The following is a 19702-nucleotide window of genomic DNA, read 5'->3' as shown; positions in this document are numbered from 1 at the left end:
TAACTAGAAATCTAATTTTTGACATCTACATAATCAAGCAATTAGTTATATTCCAACGGAGTTGATCGAATTGTTTGGTTGGGATATGATTTTACTCATTGATTATGGTTATTTTAATTTTAAGACTCGTAGTGGATCTAGGGTATAGATTTTACAAATCATGTGCCCAAGGTATATGTCTATTATTAATCTATTATATACGAAGTACAATCTTTTCCTAAAAGTATATCATTCGGTATTTTAAAAAGTGACTTTGCTAAATATTTAAGGGCATTATCATAAGTTTCTTAGTAATACAAATAATATTGAGCATTTAAAACAAAATATTGTTGTTTTCAAACCAAATGTTGTACATAAAAACTATAAGCTATTAGATTAATTACAATTTATTACAAATTTCCCATAAAAACTCAAAGGTACTCCGCATAAAATAAACCACATGTAACGATGTTGTGGAAGGACAATTGACAAGACGTTGTTGTTGTTGTAGATGTCATGACAACCTAACCAAACACCATCAACATAATACCGACACTTTTTATTTTTTTATTATTATTATTAAAAGACATCATATTATGACATAAATAGGAGGAAAATTTCCCCCTAAATAATAACAAATCTTCTTTTTTTCATCAACAGAAGAAAAATTTATTCATGCATGGACTTTAGGTCTTTAGCCACACGCCCACACGTAAACATACAAAAGTTATAATTTAACCTAATTAACATAAGAGGCGATCCTTGGAATATAATATTTCTCAAAAACAACAGGAAAAGGCCCATCTTCAGTGACTCCCAATTTTCCATCATCAAGAATTCTAACATCCTTACACTCCATAGCCGAAACCCTGAAAATTTCGGACTCGATTTTGTGACAAAACTTAATGTTGTACACATACTCACCAGACTCAGCTCTTTTAATATAGAATGAATAACTACGCTTGAATGGACCGTCAGTACCGACGAACAAGTAAGATTTGTTGTTGGCATCACTAGGGGCTACCCACCACCTCAGGGGTTTGTTACAGGTGGTGGAGACTCTTTCAAAGTTGAATTCAATGGGGTATGATGTCCTAAGGAATTTTATGGTTCTAAAACGGGTTGAGATCTTAACAGGCGAGCCGCTAGTGGACGAATCATCATGGGTTATAAAAAGAGGGCAAGGTGAAGAGTCCTCAGCTGGTGTCACTGTTAGGCCACCTTTGCCTGGTGAGTGTGGAACAATGTAGTACTCCCCTCCGTTTGGGAGTTCGTCGCCGTCAACATCTAGGATTTCGGCGGCGAAACTAGGAGTAGGAGAGAGGACAAGGAGGAGGAGAGTAATTGCAGCAGTTGGGAAGAGAATGGAAGCCATTTTTGTGTTATTTTTTTTGAGTTTTGAGGGTTGATTGAGGATTGGTAGCAAGAGGCCAGGATGGCATTTATAGAAATATTATAAGAACTTTGTGACGATAATGTAGGGAGTTTTTGGAAAGTTTAAGAAGTATAGGACGGATAGAATATTGTAACAACATTTCAATGGTTGTAGTTAGGAATTTGCTTGAAATTTAGAAAATTCAAAAATATAATAAAAGAATATGAGACATAGGGGTACAGTCTTGAATCGGAGGGAGTCCACTCAATTTATCACCTTGTTAAACTAAATTTTGTTTATTATAAGTATAAGATTTTGAATAAATCAGCAAAAAAAAATGTCTAGTTAGCATCACAGTTTCATAATTATATCAATATTTATGGAGTTCATATGCAAGAATTTTCAACTTTATCATCTGATACTTCTTCTGTGTTTTAATAACTATTACACTTTGACCGCCGTATAATTTTAGGCAATTTAAATTGACTTAAATAAAAACAAAAAAAAAAACAATTAGGTAAGCAGGATAGTTAGAGAATTAAAAAAGAAAGATATTGAGGTTAATAATTTATTGAAAAGAAATTAAAAAAAAAAAAAAAAAAACTAATAGTGATTTGGATGGGAACCATAAAAAAAAAGAAAAGGATATATTACTAAAATATAACTTTGTGCCAAAAAATTAAAAAAAATAGTGTAATACTTATTAAAACATGACTATACTTGATAAGTATAACACTTATTAAACTACGAAAAAAATACATAAGTTTGTATATCTAAGTGATACACTTGTACAAACTTCGTTTTATATTTTTTTTTGCAATTTGGGTATTATTTGTAAAATATTTCATATTATACGTACTTGAAGAAGAATCACCCATTGCGTAAAAAAATAATAATAAAAAAAAAAATCTTGTATGTGATTGGAAATTCCTCCACCACAGTTGTAGTACGTGTATGTAGGACACGATTATATCAATAATTCAAAATATTTCTGGTCCAAATTTGTACCATAATGACTATCACAATCACATCATCATCACTCTAAAAAGGAAAATAAAAAGTATTGGAGAACATACCTGAAATGTTAAAATTAATAATATGTGTAAATAATACGGAGTACCTGTTTTTATAATTTAACTATCATTAGTTATATAATTTTAGTAAATTTTAAAAAAAATTAATATTAATAAACTATATTGTAAATAATATATGATCTAACATAATTATATTAATTTTAAAATATTCCCTAACTAGGTTAGAACCCGTGCACGATTTATATAAAGCCTATTTTTAATTTGTACATTTTAAAAATAAATCGCTATTATACATGAATATAAATAAGAATTACGTATAATTTTGTAATTTTAAAATTTTTTATTTTAATCAAAATTATGATATAGTATCTGTTCAACATTGTCTAATTCATAGTTCAATGTAGGAGATCATTTATTAGTGTGCTATTTAAAATTATTTCAATTTCCTACGATAAATTGGTAGATTTTAGTTGTAATATAGAAGCTTTAAATATTTAAATTTCAAAAATGTTAAATATCATGGCTTTCCAAAAAAAAAAAAATGACATCATCATTGTATTTAGGCGGGAAAACTTTTATTGAAAAAGCGACACGTGGACAATGGTGATGTCAGCAACTTTTAGTAATAGTTAATAGATTTACACTTGTATTTTTGTATATAGTTGAGTAAAGAAGTACTCCGTAACATTTTTTTTTTAGATGTAACATGTTTTTTTTTTATTTTTTATTTTTTTATTTTCGGGAGGAAGCAGTAACATCTTTATGTGGAGTATGAACTGTACTGCAAAGTATTTAATATTGAATTAATTGACGGATAATGTTTTCATGTAGGTAGATAAGATCATAAATTATAGAATCACCATTCAATTTCTCGGTTTTTTAAAATGTACAATTGAAACAAAAATGATGAAACAATTTTATTTTATTTTATTTTTGTTTGAAGAAATGGTGATTTTTGTATACGTGTTATGTCACACGAAAGGGAAATAATTCGTAAATTTGCTCTATAAATGAAGTCGAAATTGCCACAATATATTCATAATTAGTGATGCAGTGAAATCAACTATCAACTTGGAGATCAATTATTTGTCCCTTTATACTTAAGGATGGCAATTTAATCAACTACAGTATTAATAAGTTTTTGATTAATTTTTCAACTCAACACCACTAATATTGTAATGAATTTGTTAAATTGGTAAAAATACACTCTTCTTTGGTAGCCTAGGCTCGATCGTTACATCTACATAACCAAGCCATCCATTAGTTATCTCAATTATGTTTGGGTTCTTATATACTGTGTACTAAAATAATAAAACTGAATTTTAATTTATTTTATTAACATTTTCTGATAGAGAATATCCATAGAATATTCTTATCTTAGGTTTAGGATATATTTTGTATAAGATTATCTTTGATATCTATACATATCTTATGTTACCTAATATGATTAGGTTTCTCATTGTAACCCTATAAATATTGATCAATGGAAATCACTCTGATCGAGGAGTTTTCCTGAAATCTGACATGGTATCACAGCTTAGGTGAGATCTTGGGAGTGGGTTAGAAAATTAAACCCACCGGCGGGATATACAAAGTTTTTTATGCTTCCGCAAACACACATATAGATTTTTTTTTCTTTTCTCAAAGTTTTTTTTTTAGAATCTTTATGTAACCTTGCGCCTCCTACCAACAGTAGCAATCGCGAAAGCCTCCTCCATCGTTGTTGGCAATCGCATACACTACCGCCTCCCACTACTGGCAGTAACCACATCTGCCAACCTACTCCATGTGCCGCACTCTATTTCCACCTCCGTATGACCAACAATGATTCTTACATTGCCTCATTGTTTTTTTTTTACACATAATCACATAGATTTTGTTTTGGTGGTGGTATATCACAATAAGGTCAACTTTTGCACATCTCTTTTGCTATCAAGTTTGCTCCTTTTATTGTTGCAGCACTTGGAATCTTTGTGGAGTATTAATTCTTGCTACCTGGTTTCTCTTTTGAGAATTGATTAATTTCAAGCGGTGGGATTTAATCTTTTCTTGCGCAATTTTATTTGTTTTTCTTCAACTGTGATTTCACGTAGTAGTGTAGTGTCTTCTTCCCGATGATGGTTTGATCCCTTAGCTTCTTCGTCTCTGGATCTGCAACTTAGCCCAAGCCTGTGTGCGATTCTTCTCCTTCTCCTCCGGCCTAGCAGTGCTTATCTCTACTCTACGTAGGTCGTGGCTGTTGTTTCTCATCGTCATCATCGGCACATGTCTACTAATTCCCTTTTGATCATGGGTTACCATACTATCCTTACCGCTCCGACTGCGGGGGTGTGATAGAGAATATCCATAGAATATTCTTATCTTAGGTTTAGGATATATTTTGTATAAGATTATCTTTGATATCTATACATATCTTATGTTACCTAATATGATTAGGTTTCTCATTGTAACCCTATAAATATTGATCAATGGAAATCACTCTGATCGAGGAGTTTTCCTGAAATCTGACATTTTCAAATAATTCAAAAATCATTCAATTAGAGTAGTCTAATTTTGTGGTGACTACTGTAGAATTTTCAATATGAATTCAATAACAAATCTGCATATGACATCTGATCTACAAAAGCAATTGAATTTAACATATATATGTAACAAATTGAATCAAATAAAGGTATTCTTTTTTTTATTTAATACAACTGTTAGAAGTATCTTGCATTATGGGATCATTATTAATATATACCTTTTCTGGGCATCATTCTACAATAATTTGTTGTACGTTACCTGTTAGGATGAATTTTTTGTTGATTAAGATTTATTAGTGAGTAATGATCGGGCTCGAGAACAAAGGTCTACTCTCCTCCTTAGCCGCCTGCTCGGGCAACCAAGCCCGGCCTTAGTCACGAGAACGCACTAAACTTTGCACAATTTTAGGCTTCAATAATCTCTTGGCTCAAGTAATGAGCCTCAAATATTCAATTGTTTCTTCAAATGCGCTCCCAACTTCCCTAATATACAACCTTCCTCAATCATGTATGTTATTATTAAGTAAGGTGTAATTTAGTCAAATAATATCAAGTGATGAGAGTGAGGGATAGCTCAAGTGGTTAGAGCTTTCCTCCCGGTTTCAGGAGATCCTGGGATCGATTCTCACCCCGCCCTTGTGGCTCTCTAAGCACAAAAAAAAATAGTATCAAGTGATTACAAGTGTACATTTCAATTATTATGATTACGGGTGTACAAAAAAAAACCAGTCCGGTTTGGACTAGACCGGACCGTGAAATCCAAGTCCGTTGCCGATCCGTGAAAATTGGCCCAGGTCCAAACCGGTTCACCCCTAGCTAGCCACCCAAGGTGTACATAATTAAAATACCAGATCGAAAACTGGATCTGAATCGGACCGGCAGAACCAAGCCCACTGTCGGTCCACGTAAACCTGTCCAATCCGGTCCGAATCTGGACCGGTACCCCTAATTATTATAGAGTCAATTATATATTTAATTCTTTTTTTTAAAAAAACAAAAAAAAATAAAATTTAATTCTTTGATTGCAACATTGTATTTTTTTATGCTTTCCAATACATATTTTATAGGATATCGCTAATTTTTTTAATTCTACTTTTTTTAGTAAAAGTTATAGAAAGAATATTTTAATTAACAACAATTCAAAGCCAGTAGCAATTATTAACTTTAAACTTAACATCCCTCTCATACCAAAACATTTACACATGCACGTACAAAGTGACAAACTCAAACATAAGAGACAATCTGTGGAGAATATTTTTCAAAAACAACAGGAAAAGGCCTATTTTCAGCGACTCCCAATTTTCCATCATCAAGAATACTAACATCCTTACACTGCCTAGCCGAAACTCCGAAAATTTCGAACCCGATTGTGTGACAAAACTTAATGTTGTACACATTCTTACCAGTTTTAGCTTGTTCAACCTTAAAATAATAAGTAGGATCAAACGGCTCGTTAGTACCGACAATCACGTACGATTTGTCATTGGCATCACTAGGAGCTACCCACCACCGCAGGCGTAGTTTTCTATTGCAGCTGGCCAAGTACCTGTCAAAGGAGAGCTCAATGGGAAGTGCAGTCGAATCGATATACGGTATTTTAAAAATAGTCGAGATCTTCACAGGAAAACCTTTGCTATTGGACGAATCTTGGGTTATAAAAAGAGGGCAGGGTGAAGAGTCCTTAACCGGTGCTAAAATTAGGCCACCATTGTTGCTTGATGAGTATGGAAGGATGAAGTAGTACCCTCCATTTTGTAGTCTGTGGCCGTCTACATCTACGATTGCGACGCTAGGAGGAGAGAGGACAAGGAGAAGGAGAGTGATAATTGCAGCAGTAGGGAGGAGGAAGGAAGCCATTTTTATTTTGTGTGTTTCTCTAGCTTTCTAGCTAGGATTTAGGTTATTTTTGTAAGTTTTGAGGGATGGCATTTATAGAAATATTACTCACTCCGGTTTTTTCTTTTTTTTTTAAATTTTTTTTTTTATTTGAACCATATACAATTATGCGGAGTTTTAGGATAAGAAATTTAGTACTCCCTCCGTCTCTTTTAGTCTTTTTAATGTTCACTTTCTATCATTTATTACTCACATAATAAAGAGAAACTGGACATTAATAAGGAGACAAAAAGAGTATAACAAATAATGTGAAATTTTTTCTATGGAGGTGGATGCACGATGCTCCGTGCATCCGTTTTCTCTTTAAAAACGCGGAATGAACATTCCGTTGTTTAGTAAAGAACATACATTTATTTTGTAAAGAACATATAGCTATTTCATAAAGAACATCACATATAGTTGTATTGTAATGAACATATAGTTGTTTTATAAAGAATATATATCAATTTTGTAAAAAAACATCCAATTTCATGTTCTTTATATCTATATCTAAAGAACATCCGTAATATTAATTAAAAACATGATAATTAGAGGTGATCAACTTTGGCCCGACCCGACCCGGCCTGATCCAGCCCAAAAATAGGGCGGGTTTAGACAAGCCTAAAAATGCATTTTTAGTTAAACAAAATCCAAACTCGGCCTGAAAAAAACCCGAAAAGCCCACTACATTTTCACGGCTTGACACGAGATATTATGTTAAGGCCCAGCCCGACCCGAATTTTTTATCAATTCTAATGATAATATATTGTAATGAACATTATTTTTATTCAACCACCATAATCTAAAGACAAAATTCAAATAATATTTCAAAATAAACAATTAACATATGTCACAAATAAAAGTACATTATTCTGATAATCAAAGAACATGAAGATAAAGAACATTATTTAACTGTACATTATGTTCATTACAATTTTATAACATGTTCTTTGCACTTTAACTGAATGTTCTTTACATTTCTATACAATGTTCTTTACAATTCTATAATATGTTCTTCTCACTTAAATTAAATGTTTTTTATATTTCTATGTAATGTTCTTTCCGCTTTATTTTGGGAAGAGATGCACCATGTGGATCGTGCATCCGCCTGCACGAACCATGCACTCTAAGAGAGAGTAGTGAACACCGTGAGAGAGAAAAATGATAAATTAATTTGAGTTGGATTTAAAGTGAAAGCGAAATAATTAAATATAGTATAAAGTTTTTTTTTTTATTAAAAATATAGTATAAAGTTACTATATATAGAAATGATGCAAATAAAATAAAATAAACCATAAAAGGAAGTGGTGAAAAAAAAAACAATAAAACAATAAAAAGGTTTGAGGTTTTCCTCTTTGAGTCTTTGCCATCTATATGCCAAACTGCTAATTCCTATAAATAAATAAATAAAATCAATAAACATTACAAGAACACTTGAAAACAAATATTATTTATGATAAATGACGCCTTGAAAAATGAAAACTACAAAAAAGCTCAAACAATACCAATAAGATAATGGCAAAATCATTATGAAATATTAGACACATCACTAATGTATTAGTGTTTCATTATTAGTTCAATTACTCTTCGGTTCAGGTTATTGAATGTGAAAAAAATCCGGCCTAGATAACCATAATATTTTAGTTTGCTTACTCGCATTTTAAGTTTTATATTATCGATTTTCGGATTAGGTTTTAATTGTCTTGATTTTTTGCACACCCCTAGCTGATACTTCGTATGATTTATTTTCCTTATTGTGGTAGATCAAAAATATTGAAAGTGGGCAAATTGAAGGTGCATGCAAATTAGATCAAAAATATTGAAAGTGGGCAAATTGAAGGTGCATGCAAATTAGATCAGATCTATTTTAATTTGGCAGAAGTTGGTAGATAATGTTAGGTTGTAGATAAGATTTTAATATGAGAATCGATCATCACTCGTTCTCGTTGAAACATACAATTGGATAAGGATATGAATAGAAAAACGTGGGTAATTACATAACTAAGCTCTCTCAAAACTTTTGTCGTCCACCACAAAATTGTGATATATGTAGGACACGATGTACAAGTATTTGATTGGTGGTCTTCGTGATATCTTTTATTTTGTCAAATGCAACGGAAAATATCGTATGCGAATTATTTGCTTCTACTATTTAATTCTATTGTTGATGTGTTGCAACTTCTATCATATACAACCTGCCTCAATCATGCATGTTATTACTAAGTAAGTTGCTTGATTTAGGCACTATACACTTCACCTTATTTTTGATGAATCAGAATTATTTTTACTGAACTGAAATTACGTAGTATTGACCTTATTTTCACCGAAATGAAATTATTTTTACTTAAGTTAAATTATTTTTATATAATGTAATTTTTAAGTTAAATTGAATAAGGCTTTATTGATTAAGTTTGTATTCATAATCATGAGGTTGTGGGATCAAACCCTATTAGATAATATTGTGCATGTTCATTATTAATAGAGTTATCAACTAGTATTCAATAATTGGTCTAATAATAAAAATTGTATCTCGCGAGTTTTTGGAGGTAGTGGTGATTCGATTTTCTTTCCCCCGACTCTCAAGGGGCCTTGTGTGCTAACTCAAACTAGGACTTCCTCTCCAATCCTCACCTACAAAAATTTATTAATAATGGAATAAACTAACATTTTAATAGTGAGCAACTACAATAAAAAGAAAAAAAATACAAATAGAGATGAGATTCATGTTATTTGGATTGGTTTCAATTCAATTAAGAGTTATTCGAGTTGTTTTCGTGATCGAATCAAATCATGTCGGATTATTTTTAATTATGTGGTCGTAATACTTATTTTAAATACAATAACCATCATTAGAATACATCAATTTTCAGGTTAGTTCAGATCATGTCAAATAGTGTCAAGTATGAGTGTAGAGTTGGTTCAAGTCAAGTAATCATGTACATGAGTCAATTTTGTATTGTCCATATATTTCATACGTTAATTGCAACATTGGGGTTGTTATGTTTTCCAATGATATTTTATATCACTTATATCTTTAATTATACTTATGTAAAAGTTATAAAAAGTTAATATTGTGATGTACATATAGAGAAGAGTCTTATAAAACATTATCATCTATGTTTTTCTGACACATAAATCACAAAAGATAGACGACAGTTAGATAAGTCATAAGTGTTTATATAGTTTAAAATTTCCAATTTTGCAATTTCAAAAAGGGATAAAATACAGAATATAAAAAGACCAAGATATTTCATACAAAGTACACAGGTGACATATCCTTCTATCCATCGTGGTATGTATCTTTCATTATAATAATTATATATTGTAACTTCCAAATTTCTTAAATAGTCTCCAAATTCAATAATTGTTTTTTTTGTTTTTAGCACCAAATAATATATACTCCCTCCGTCCCCTAAAGTTTGACCCTTTTAGTGTAATTTTAGTCCCAAAATGATCGACCTAAATGCATTAAAATACCCACTAATTTTACAACAATATTTGCACAAAATTAGCTTCTCCATATAAATTTTTTTTCATGTATTTTAATACTTTATCTTTCTACTTTTTTACAAACCCCATATATAAATTTATCTTTCCAATATACTTTAACTTCTTTTTATTTAACTGTCTTAATACTAGCAAAAATCAACCCAAAAGAGTTGTTCTTTCAGGGATGGGGGGAGTATCATAGTATCAACTCCTAATTGTTTTTTTAAGGTCATTTAAGAGTTAAGATTACATTGTCGCCATTCGCCAACGAACATTAGCTAAATTGACATGATGAGCTTAACTGCTTAAGTACGTTTTGGTTCCAAATTTAGCTCAAGTACCGTACCCTCGGACGACCCGGAGGATTAATATTAGTCAGCATTTTTCTCAGTTCGCTCTAGCAAAAAGGAGACTAACATTTGCAAAATACCGAGTAATGCTAGAACATTTTGCAAAGTAGACCTAAGAAATAAAGACAGTAACAGACACAATAAAATGACATATCTTCACTCAAAATTAAAATATGACATAAAAGGGGGGATTTTCTCCTTTAGCCTATACATACATAAACTATAGGAGAAATTATTTGAAGCATAGATTACAACCACATAATATAATACCACGTACATTGACACATGCAAGTGTGAAATCTACATCTTTGCGGCTAAAAATGGGAAATTTGACTTCTTCTTGAAAGTAACCGGGAATGGAGAATCTTTGGCGACTCCCAAATGTCCGTCGTCAAGAATGGTAACATCTCTACACTGCTTATAATCATCGTCATCGTCGTCGTTGTAATCATCATCATCGTCATCATCATCAGAAGTTTTGATTCTTCTGGACTTGGACTTGGACTTGGCCTTGGACTCGAACTTGAACTCGTGGTAGTGACAAAATTTAATGTTGTACACATCTGTAGCAACATTAGATCTTTCAATCAAGAAAGCGTAATTAGACTTGAACGGCCCATCAGTACCGACAATTATCGGCGCTTTGTCGTTGGCATCACTCGGACCCACCCACCACCGCAATGGGGTCGTCAAGCCGCAGATGGGGATATAAGTGTTGAAGGTTAACTCGACGGGAATAGAGGTCAAGAGATCGTATACTCTTACCGGTGACGAGATCTTCAAGTCCAAGCCATCTTCTCCGGAATCTGCGGTGCCAACGTATCGAGGGCAGGTATGGAAGCGTCTAGTTGAGTCTGATGCAATAAGGCCACCAGTGTTTTTTGAGTGTGGAAGGATGTAATAGTCTCCGTCATTTCTTACTGGGTCGCCCTCCGTGTCTACGACACGATCGGCGGCACTAGGAGAAGGAGAGAGAACGAAGAGAAGAAGAGTGATTGCGGTCACTTTGAGGAGAAAGGAAGCCATTTTTTGTTTTAGTTTAGGGTGTGATGCATGAGAAATGAATATGGAAGGGTGCTATTTATAGAACTAAAACTATAATGTTAGAAGAGGCAATTTGTGAACAGCTTTGGTAATGAAAAAAAAGTTACACGTACACCTGTGGTAAACTTCAATGCACTAAACAACCGCGCATTTAATTCAGTGTCCCACTGTAAATAAAACAAATAATCAAACACTTTATAAGGATAAAAGGCGCAATTAATTTAATTGGCATATATGGTATTACAAATGTGAGTGTATTTCAATTGATTCTGGGGCCAACATTATTGTCCTCTCACCTTTCCATGACCATACATATTTAATCTAGAATAGAAGTTATTGAATGATTAGGGCCATTATGTTCAACATATATAATGCCTACACGTATGCACTTCAAGTTCAGTATAGTATCAAAGGTCACACAAGTATTGATAAAGATCACTATGTTAAATTAATGTCACTATATTCAATATAACGGCGCAATAGATAATAATTATAAACCAAGTCCACAAAAGTTTTTTCCCAAACATGTACGAATTTTCAGATTTTGGATAATTTCCACTACAAGTCTACTGCCAAGCTAGAATTATTCTAAAAACTATAAACTCCATAATTTCATATTTATGAAGTTTACTTTCTCTCCCACTCTTTAGGGACTTGTTTAATTTGGTAAGAATAAAGTATAGTACACATAAATGACCATGGCTCGAGTCCGGTTAAGCTTTTAGGGTGTAGAAATGATGATCAATGCTTGAAATAATGTTTTTAGTTATTATTTCAAATTAATCTGATTAGAATGGATTTGGTCGTGTTGGGCTTTAATATATGTTGGAGATCAGTGTTATTAATTAAACTCACTATCACTCATAATGAATTAGCTAGAGCAAGTTGATCTTTAATTTCAGAATGATTGGCTAACTCTTCCACTTTTAGGCTTATGATTAACTAGTTTTGTACCCGTGCGATGCCCGGGTTGTTTATTAAATTTAAAGATATATTTTAATCTATATGTCAAATTTTAAAACATATCATTGATACAAAATTAGTTAAGAATTGATGTGTTTTTGTAACGATTTAAATTGGTAGATATGTAATGACAAATAATAATAATATTGGTGAAAAATATTTTTTAACTCTGTCTGAAATGACTCGTGACCCGACCTGATTGACAGGTTTACACACAATAATAAAATTATATTAGATTGTGAAGTATATTATTTTAATTGATTAGAATATATCATAAACCATGGATGTGGTACATTTTGAGCTAATTCCTTCGCTCCAAAAAAATATTATGATACAAAAAATAAATTTATATGATAATTTATGAGAGTTATAATCTAATTTTTTTTTTTTGAATAAAATTATAATTCAATTTGTGCATATGAAATATTGGTACTTTATCAAAAATGAAACTCTAAATTAACAATTTTATCCTAAAATTCTATCCAAATTTGATTGAAAATAAAATTCTAAACTAATTTGTCATTACATATCTACCAGTTTAAATCGTTACAAAAACACATCAATTCCTAATTTGAATTATAATGGCATTCTAACTTTTCAATCAAATTTGGTAGAATACCAAGTGTCGCTGTCTCGTCGTCTAGCTAAAAGTTTAGCTTTATATATTAGTTATATGATTAGATGAACCTCACAAATCTTTTTTTTTTTTTTGGTGTTTAGAGAGCCACAAGGGCAGGGTGAGAATCGATCCCACGATCTCTTGGAACCAGGAGTGAAACTCTAACAACTTGAGCTACCCCTCACTCTCACAAATCATATTAAATATAATAGAAAAAATTATCAAAATTAATATAACATGGTCGATTCTTTTTTAATAATACAAAATTTGAATTATTTTGTAATAATACAACCTTTCGGGGTGCTCATTTTAAACAAGATAAAATCAAATTTTCTGTGAATTTTGAGGTTAGAAAAGGTTGTATTATTAATAAAGAATGAGTCAAATATTGTATTATTTTTGACAATTTTTTCAAGATATTATTGTTCTTCGTACCCTAAAATAAATCAATTAATTAAAAAAAAATAAAATAAAAAAAATTTGATTTTTAATATGTACTCGGACACTCGGTACTCCGTAACATGACCACTAATTAAATATAATCTTGTTCTACATCTGCCACACTTGTGGTCGACAAAATTTTCTGAGTGTAATTGTCCACGTTTTTTGAAGGCCAGCTCATTACAATGAAAGCTAAGTCTTGGCTACCCTAGCACATGTCGTCAGTCCACTCTAGAAACAGCCTTCCTACCTACTTTATGGACTAAATTAATTTCAGGATGTAATGTCTTTGATGTCTCTGAAAATCAATTTATTTAGTTAAAAAAAAAAAAAATAAAAAAATAAATAAATAAATAAATAAATAAATAAATAATAATAATAATAATAATAATAATAGCTTAGTATCCGCTTTTTTTTTTTTTTTTTTTTTTTAAAAAAAAGGAGTATTTTGTATCCACTTTAATAACTATGGATCGGAGTAAAATTTACTTATTTTTACGGAGTATTAACTTTCTTCAAAATTTTATTGTTTTCAATGTTAATGAATTACTTCCTCCGCTTTTTAAATTATTCATAATTGATGCAACCAGTGGTAAAATTTATGAGGGTATTAATAATGATAATCTAGGAAAAGGCTACACATACAATGGTTGTATGTGGGCCACCCACATACAACCATTGTTGGCAGCATTTAATTGGTTAGCATTTTAGGGTTCATTTTTTCCCCTATTTTTTCTCTTTTATTTTTTTTCCTCCCTTCTGATGTGGCATACATAGAATGGTATTGTATGTTGTAGCCCACATACAACCATTGTATGTGTAGCATCACTAGTGATAATCTAGCCAGTAACCAATGCTAAGTTTTGCATAAAATTACTCCATTGTCCACTCCCCAATTGAGATTTTCTTGTATTCCTCGACATGTATGAGGAAAGGAAAAGGAAAGGGGCAAAGGGCTAGGGAAGGGATAATCCGGCTAAGGCTAATGGAGTATGTAGGGCATGTTTCGATTTACTAAAAACAACTTAACTTAACTGAACTGAACTGAACTGAGCTGAAATGAATTGTTTATGAGAAAAGGAAATTAGGAATTGAATTGAATTGAACTGATCTCATTGGAGCTGAGAACTGAACTGAATTAATCCGATCAAAGAGAACATACCCTTAGTACAAAAAAAAATAAAAAAAAATAAAAAAAAATAAAATCTTATACTTCCTAGTAGCTTGCTTAGCTTTGCTAAGCCTTGACATGCGATATTGTTTACTTTCTTTGACTCTATTTTTTTTTTCTATTTGATTTTTCACAATCTGCAAAACATGTTGAATTAATAAGCGTAATAAAATAGAGAAAAGCAAACAATAATAATACTCTTAATAATCTCTCCCTCCCTTGCTCCAAAAGACATAATTGCTAAACTTAATTTGCTGCTAACTTTAACAATCATATTGCGATGGACTTTGAATTTGAAATACTTGAACTCAACACACTTTTTTAATTAATCTAATTGCCTTTTCACTTTATAAATGGAGATACTATGCCCATAGAAATAGGCTTCCAACTCTAAAAACAACTCCCTCTATTCCATTATTTCGTGCCTGTATTCCTTTTTAGTTGTCTTAAAATGTTGTGCTTGTTACTAAAAATAGCACATAATTATTTCTTGTTTTTTTTCATCTTTCCCATACAAAATATAAATATACCCAAAAAATCAACCTTTTATCTTTTTCCATACAATATATATATATATATATATAAAATACTCTCCTACTTCCACCATTTTTCTTAATTACCGTATTTTTTGAGAAATAAGCACGAAATTATAGAACAAGGGAGTAACAAGCTATAAAGTAGGAACTAATAAACAAGTGGATGGGGAACTAATAAACACTGTACTCCACACTAACTCAAGCTAAGTACTTTGAATTACGTTCTAATAATAAAATTGATACTTAGGAAAATAGTATGCCACTAAAGTTCCATTAGTTTTGGAGCATTAACTAAAAAACGTATATATCTCCGTTTCATGTTCCTTTAACCTCTCTTGTTTCGATCCTCTTAAAGCATTTTATAACCCAAAGCTTCCCTTACTCATTTTCAAGCCTTCGCCTGACTTCACAGAAGCATCTGAGAGAACGTTGTATTGAAATTTTATTAGAATCGTGTAATGGTACGTAAATTTTTATAATAGTATCATTCTATAATAATATTTACTTTTTTATAGCGACAACTTAATTGTTGAATGATAAACGTGATAAAAGAAGTGTGTTAAATAAAGAACAGATAAGTATATTATTACTTAGATATAAATCAATACATTATCATAAGATAAAGCGGAACAATATTTGTTGTAATTAAAATTGGAATATATATGCATCACACATGTAAGTTGCATGAGAAATAAAATACTTGATTAGAAAAGTTGAAATAATATACAACTTCAATGGTTGATGATACCATTATTTGGCTTGTATACACCTTCATGAAAAGAGGGGTTTAATTTGATTCAATTAAAGACTACTCACTGGCAAATATCCTTTGTACCGAGTGTATAGATAATCTTCATATACACTCGGTACAAACGTAAGAGATTATATTCTTCTATTACAAGTTCATTATAATACCCCCTCACTTTTTTTTTTTAGTGTAACATTTATATTTTTGGGTAAACTATTCCTTCTGTCACTATTTATTTGTACTGTTGCAAATATTTGAGTATAAACTTTTGAGCACAAAATCCATTAATTAATCAGAGATAACGTTTTCATGTGGGATTTTATTGGATTCGTCTCATTGTTCGGCCATAACATAATCGAAAAATTCAACATAGGCTAGTTAGGAGGTTATCTAAACTAAACAGCAGAAGAATAAATAAGAGCAAAAAAATGAAACAGCTTAATTTGTAAATTACAAAATGGAGAAAGTACGTAACAAAAAACTTTTCTCTTTATTATAAAACCACTCGACATATCCATACGCAAAGTATACTACAAGATTCAACATTATTCATATTATTAATATTACAATATCATATAATAAACATTAAACAAAAAATCACTCATCAAGTCATCATGCATTATACTCCAACCCAAAGATTCAGTAACTTTACAAGATTGTTCATATTGTTAATTAACAGGGTAGTCTTTGGTACAATAGCTACAATATATAATTTTGTAACTACTATAATCTTTTAATCTGATCCATATAATTTTTTTAAGCTTTCTTGAAATTGACCAATAGTGGTTGATCATTAAGATCCAATAACCTCCTCCCATCTTTGTCAACAAAAACACCAATATCTCCACACATCACCTTACAAAAGTTACAAACACTAGGGCAAAACACTATCTTATAATCATACGTACCACTTCCCGCCTTCTCTATCTTAAACCAATTACTAACCGTTTTAACACCCGGGTTCCCGATCTGTCCTCCGAATCCTACGTACCGCCTTCTGGTCTCCTCATCGATGGCTAACTGCCATATAAAGGACGGGCCGGAGGGCACGCAAAGGGGGACGGCATCGAAGACGATGTTAAGGTCAGTCGAGATAAAAATTCTTTTGTCTTTAGGGTTGACCGAGTGTAGCTTTAGAGGTATTCCATTGTTGAGTACCCGGGTTTCTTGAGCTGCGGCGAGAGGACACAGCTCAGTGATGTTCTTTGGTTCAACTGTCAAGCCCCCGCCTCGGCCTCGGACTACCGGGAGGATATAGTAGGGGGAGTTGGGACGAACCGGGTGGCCATCGATGTCGAGGACGGCCGGGTTAGCCGCGGTGGTGGTGTGAGAGGAGAGAAAGAAGAGGAGGAGGATGGTGGCTGATGAGAAGATAAAATCGTTCATTTTGTTGACTTTGGGTTTGGGTTGACTTTTAGTGATATTAATAGATGTGTGAGATGAAGGGAAGATGTAGAGTGGTACGGTATTTATAGAAAGTGTTAAAGACAATATGTGCTGTCAAGGATGATTAACTAATTATATATAATAATTTATTATATTTTAATTTATTTTTTTAGTTAGCAACTTTGACTAGATCTAGTAATTATTGAATATATAAACTTTTTTATAAAAAAATTGTATTTTTATAGAGGGGATAAGCATAAGGTATTCGTGCTCGTCAAAAAAAAAAAAAAAAAAAACATAACGTATTCGTGTAGCAAAGTCCATCCCAACTCAATCTTCAATTCCGTTTCATTTTGGTATTCCCATTCTTTTTTTTTCGGCTTCATAATTATATTCTCATTTACAATATTCCTTTTTTTTTAATTATTCCTTTTTTTTTCGGCTTCAATATAATATTCTCATTTAGCATATACGATAACATAAGAAATAAAAATGCACAACTAGTACTACTCAGTAATATCTTAGGATAAGTAAGCACCGACCCTTCAATAAGGAATAAAAAGATAGTAATTTGATCATTTGAGAAAGTTGTTCCTTCTACATTTTTAAAATTTATGCTAAGATATACAAGAATTCAACTTATTAAAGATAGTAAAATTGGTTTTGATTAAACTTCATTCACAAGCTACGCTTTTTGCACTAAGTAGGTATTTGATCATTTACTTTCAGCAGTCAGCAATGAGTAGACCTGTCAAATGGGTCATTTTGGTTGAGTCTGGGTCGGGTCACTTTTGGATCGGGTCATTTCAGGTAAGCTAACATTTGGGTCGGGTTGATTCGGGTTTCGTGTTGACTTCGGGCTAGGAATCGGGACTAGTTCAGGTCGGGTCAATTTCGGGTAGGGTATATTCGGGTCGGGTTAATTTCGTGTGAAGTATATTCGGGTCATATTTGGGTCAACTCAAAATTTGGTCGGGTCATGTTCAGGTTGTTTTATCTGTGAATCAAGCTCAAATCAATAATTTTATACGCAATATATATTTTGTTATTGTTATAACAAACACTACCAATTTAGTTTATGAGCTTATCTACGATTAAAAATGAACAATTTGAGTTATTTTTGGTACAAGACATTTTAAGTTCAATTATAAGATAATTTTAGTTCTGGACACTTTGGGTATCAGGTTTGTTCGGGTCAATTTTGGGTATCGGGTCTGTCAGCTCAAACAATTCGGGTCAATTTCGGTTCGGGTTAACTTCGGGTCGGGTCAGGTCAGTTCAGGTGTCGGGTCAGAATCGGGTCAACTCCATTTTCAAGTCGGGTATGGGTCGTGTTAATTTCAGGTTTCGGGTTAATATTTTTGGGTCAATTTCAGGTCATCAGGTTTGGGTCAGGATTGCCAGGTCTAGCAATGAGACGATGCTTACGCCTCATTATACCTAAAGTATCCCAATGGATTAGAGGATTAGAATATCTTCGTATTTGTTTTCGTGCAATCTAACTAGACCAATATAATATAAAGGTTGAGAGTCAGAGGCCAACTTGAACTGCAACCGATGATTTGCGCATAAGATATGTACATGGATAGTGAGCAACATTCAAAAACTTTATTTAGGGCCTGTTTTGATACGATCGATTATTTTCAGTTCAGTTTAGCTTTAATAAGTTCAGTTCAGCTCTAATAAATTCAATTCAGTTCAGGTCAACTCCTAAAATCCTTCTCTTATAAAATATTCATTTCAGTTCAGTTCTAATAAGTACAGTTCAATTCAGGTCAGCTCTAATAAATTCAGTTCAGCTCAATTCAATTCTTCGGTTTTATATGTTAATGGCCCAAAATTAGTGGATTTAGTTGTTAGTCGTTATTATTTAGTGCCTTAGTGGAAGATTATTTTCCTAATAAAAGTAGTATCCTAGGACTAATTTAAGAAGTTAAAAGTAGTATTAGTTGGTCAATTTTAGTGGAGTAAAATGTGGGCCATGTTTACCCATTTAGCATTATCTTTTCCTATTTTGTTGTTAGAGTTTGTTATTGTAAAGCCTATTTAATAGCTTGTTTTTTTAATTCAAAATTATGAAGAATTGCAATACATTTTGTCTGTTCAGTCAGTGAAAATAGACCCTTAATCAAAGCTTTATTTATTCGAAAAAAGCTTGTAATTTAAGAAC

At 31.9% G+C, this 19702-nt stretch overlaps 2 protein-coding genes and 1 pseudogene across 2 annotated transcripts; all 3 read right to left on the bottom strand.

Moving 5' to 3' along the window:
- Nucleotides 1-718: 718 nt before the first annotated feature.
- Nucleotides 719-1354, bottom strand: LOC145563854 (trypsin inhibitor 1A-like). Its single transcript, XM_081624269.1, has one exon. The coding sequence runs from the start codon at nt 1352-1354 to the stop codon at nt 719-721; it is 636 nt and encodes a 211-aa protein (XP_081480395.1).
- Nucleotides 1355-6134: 4780 nt separating this feature from the next.
- Nucleotides 6135-6767, bottom strand: LOC145563842 (trypsin inhibitor DE5 alpha chain-like). The gene has a single exon (XM_081624261.1). The coding sequence runs from the start codon at nt 6765-6767 to the stop codon at nt 6135-6137; it is 633 nt and encodes a 210-aa protein (XP_081480387.1).
- A 9910-nt stretch (nt 6768-16677) lies between these two features.
- On the bottom strand, nt 16678-17600 carry LOC145624454 (kunitz trypsin inhibitor 5 pseudogene; annotated as a pseudogene).
- Between the last annotated feature and the right edge of the window lie 2102 nt (nt 17601-19702).

The sequence above is a fragment of the Chenopodium album genome, chromosome 1 (assembly GCF_948465745.1).
Source record: "Chenopodium album chromosome 1, dcCheAlbu1.1, whole genome shotgun sequence".
NCBI lineage: Eukaryota > Viridiplantae > Streptophyta > Magnoliopsida > Caryophyllales > Amaranthaceae > Chenopodium > Chenopodium album.
Note: the sequence above shows the minus strand (reverse complement) of the source record. Positions and strands in the feature narration are given on the sequence as shown.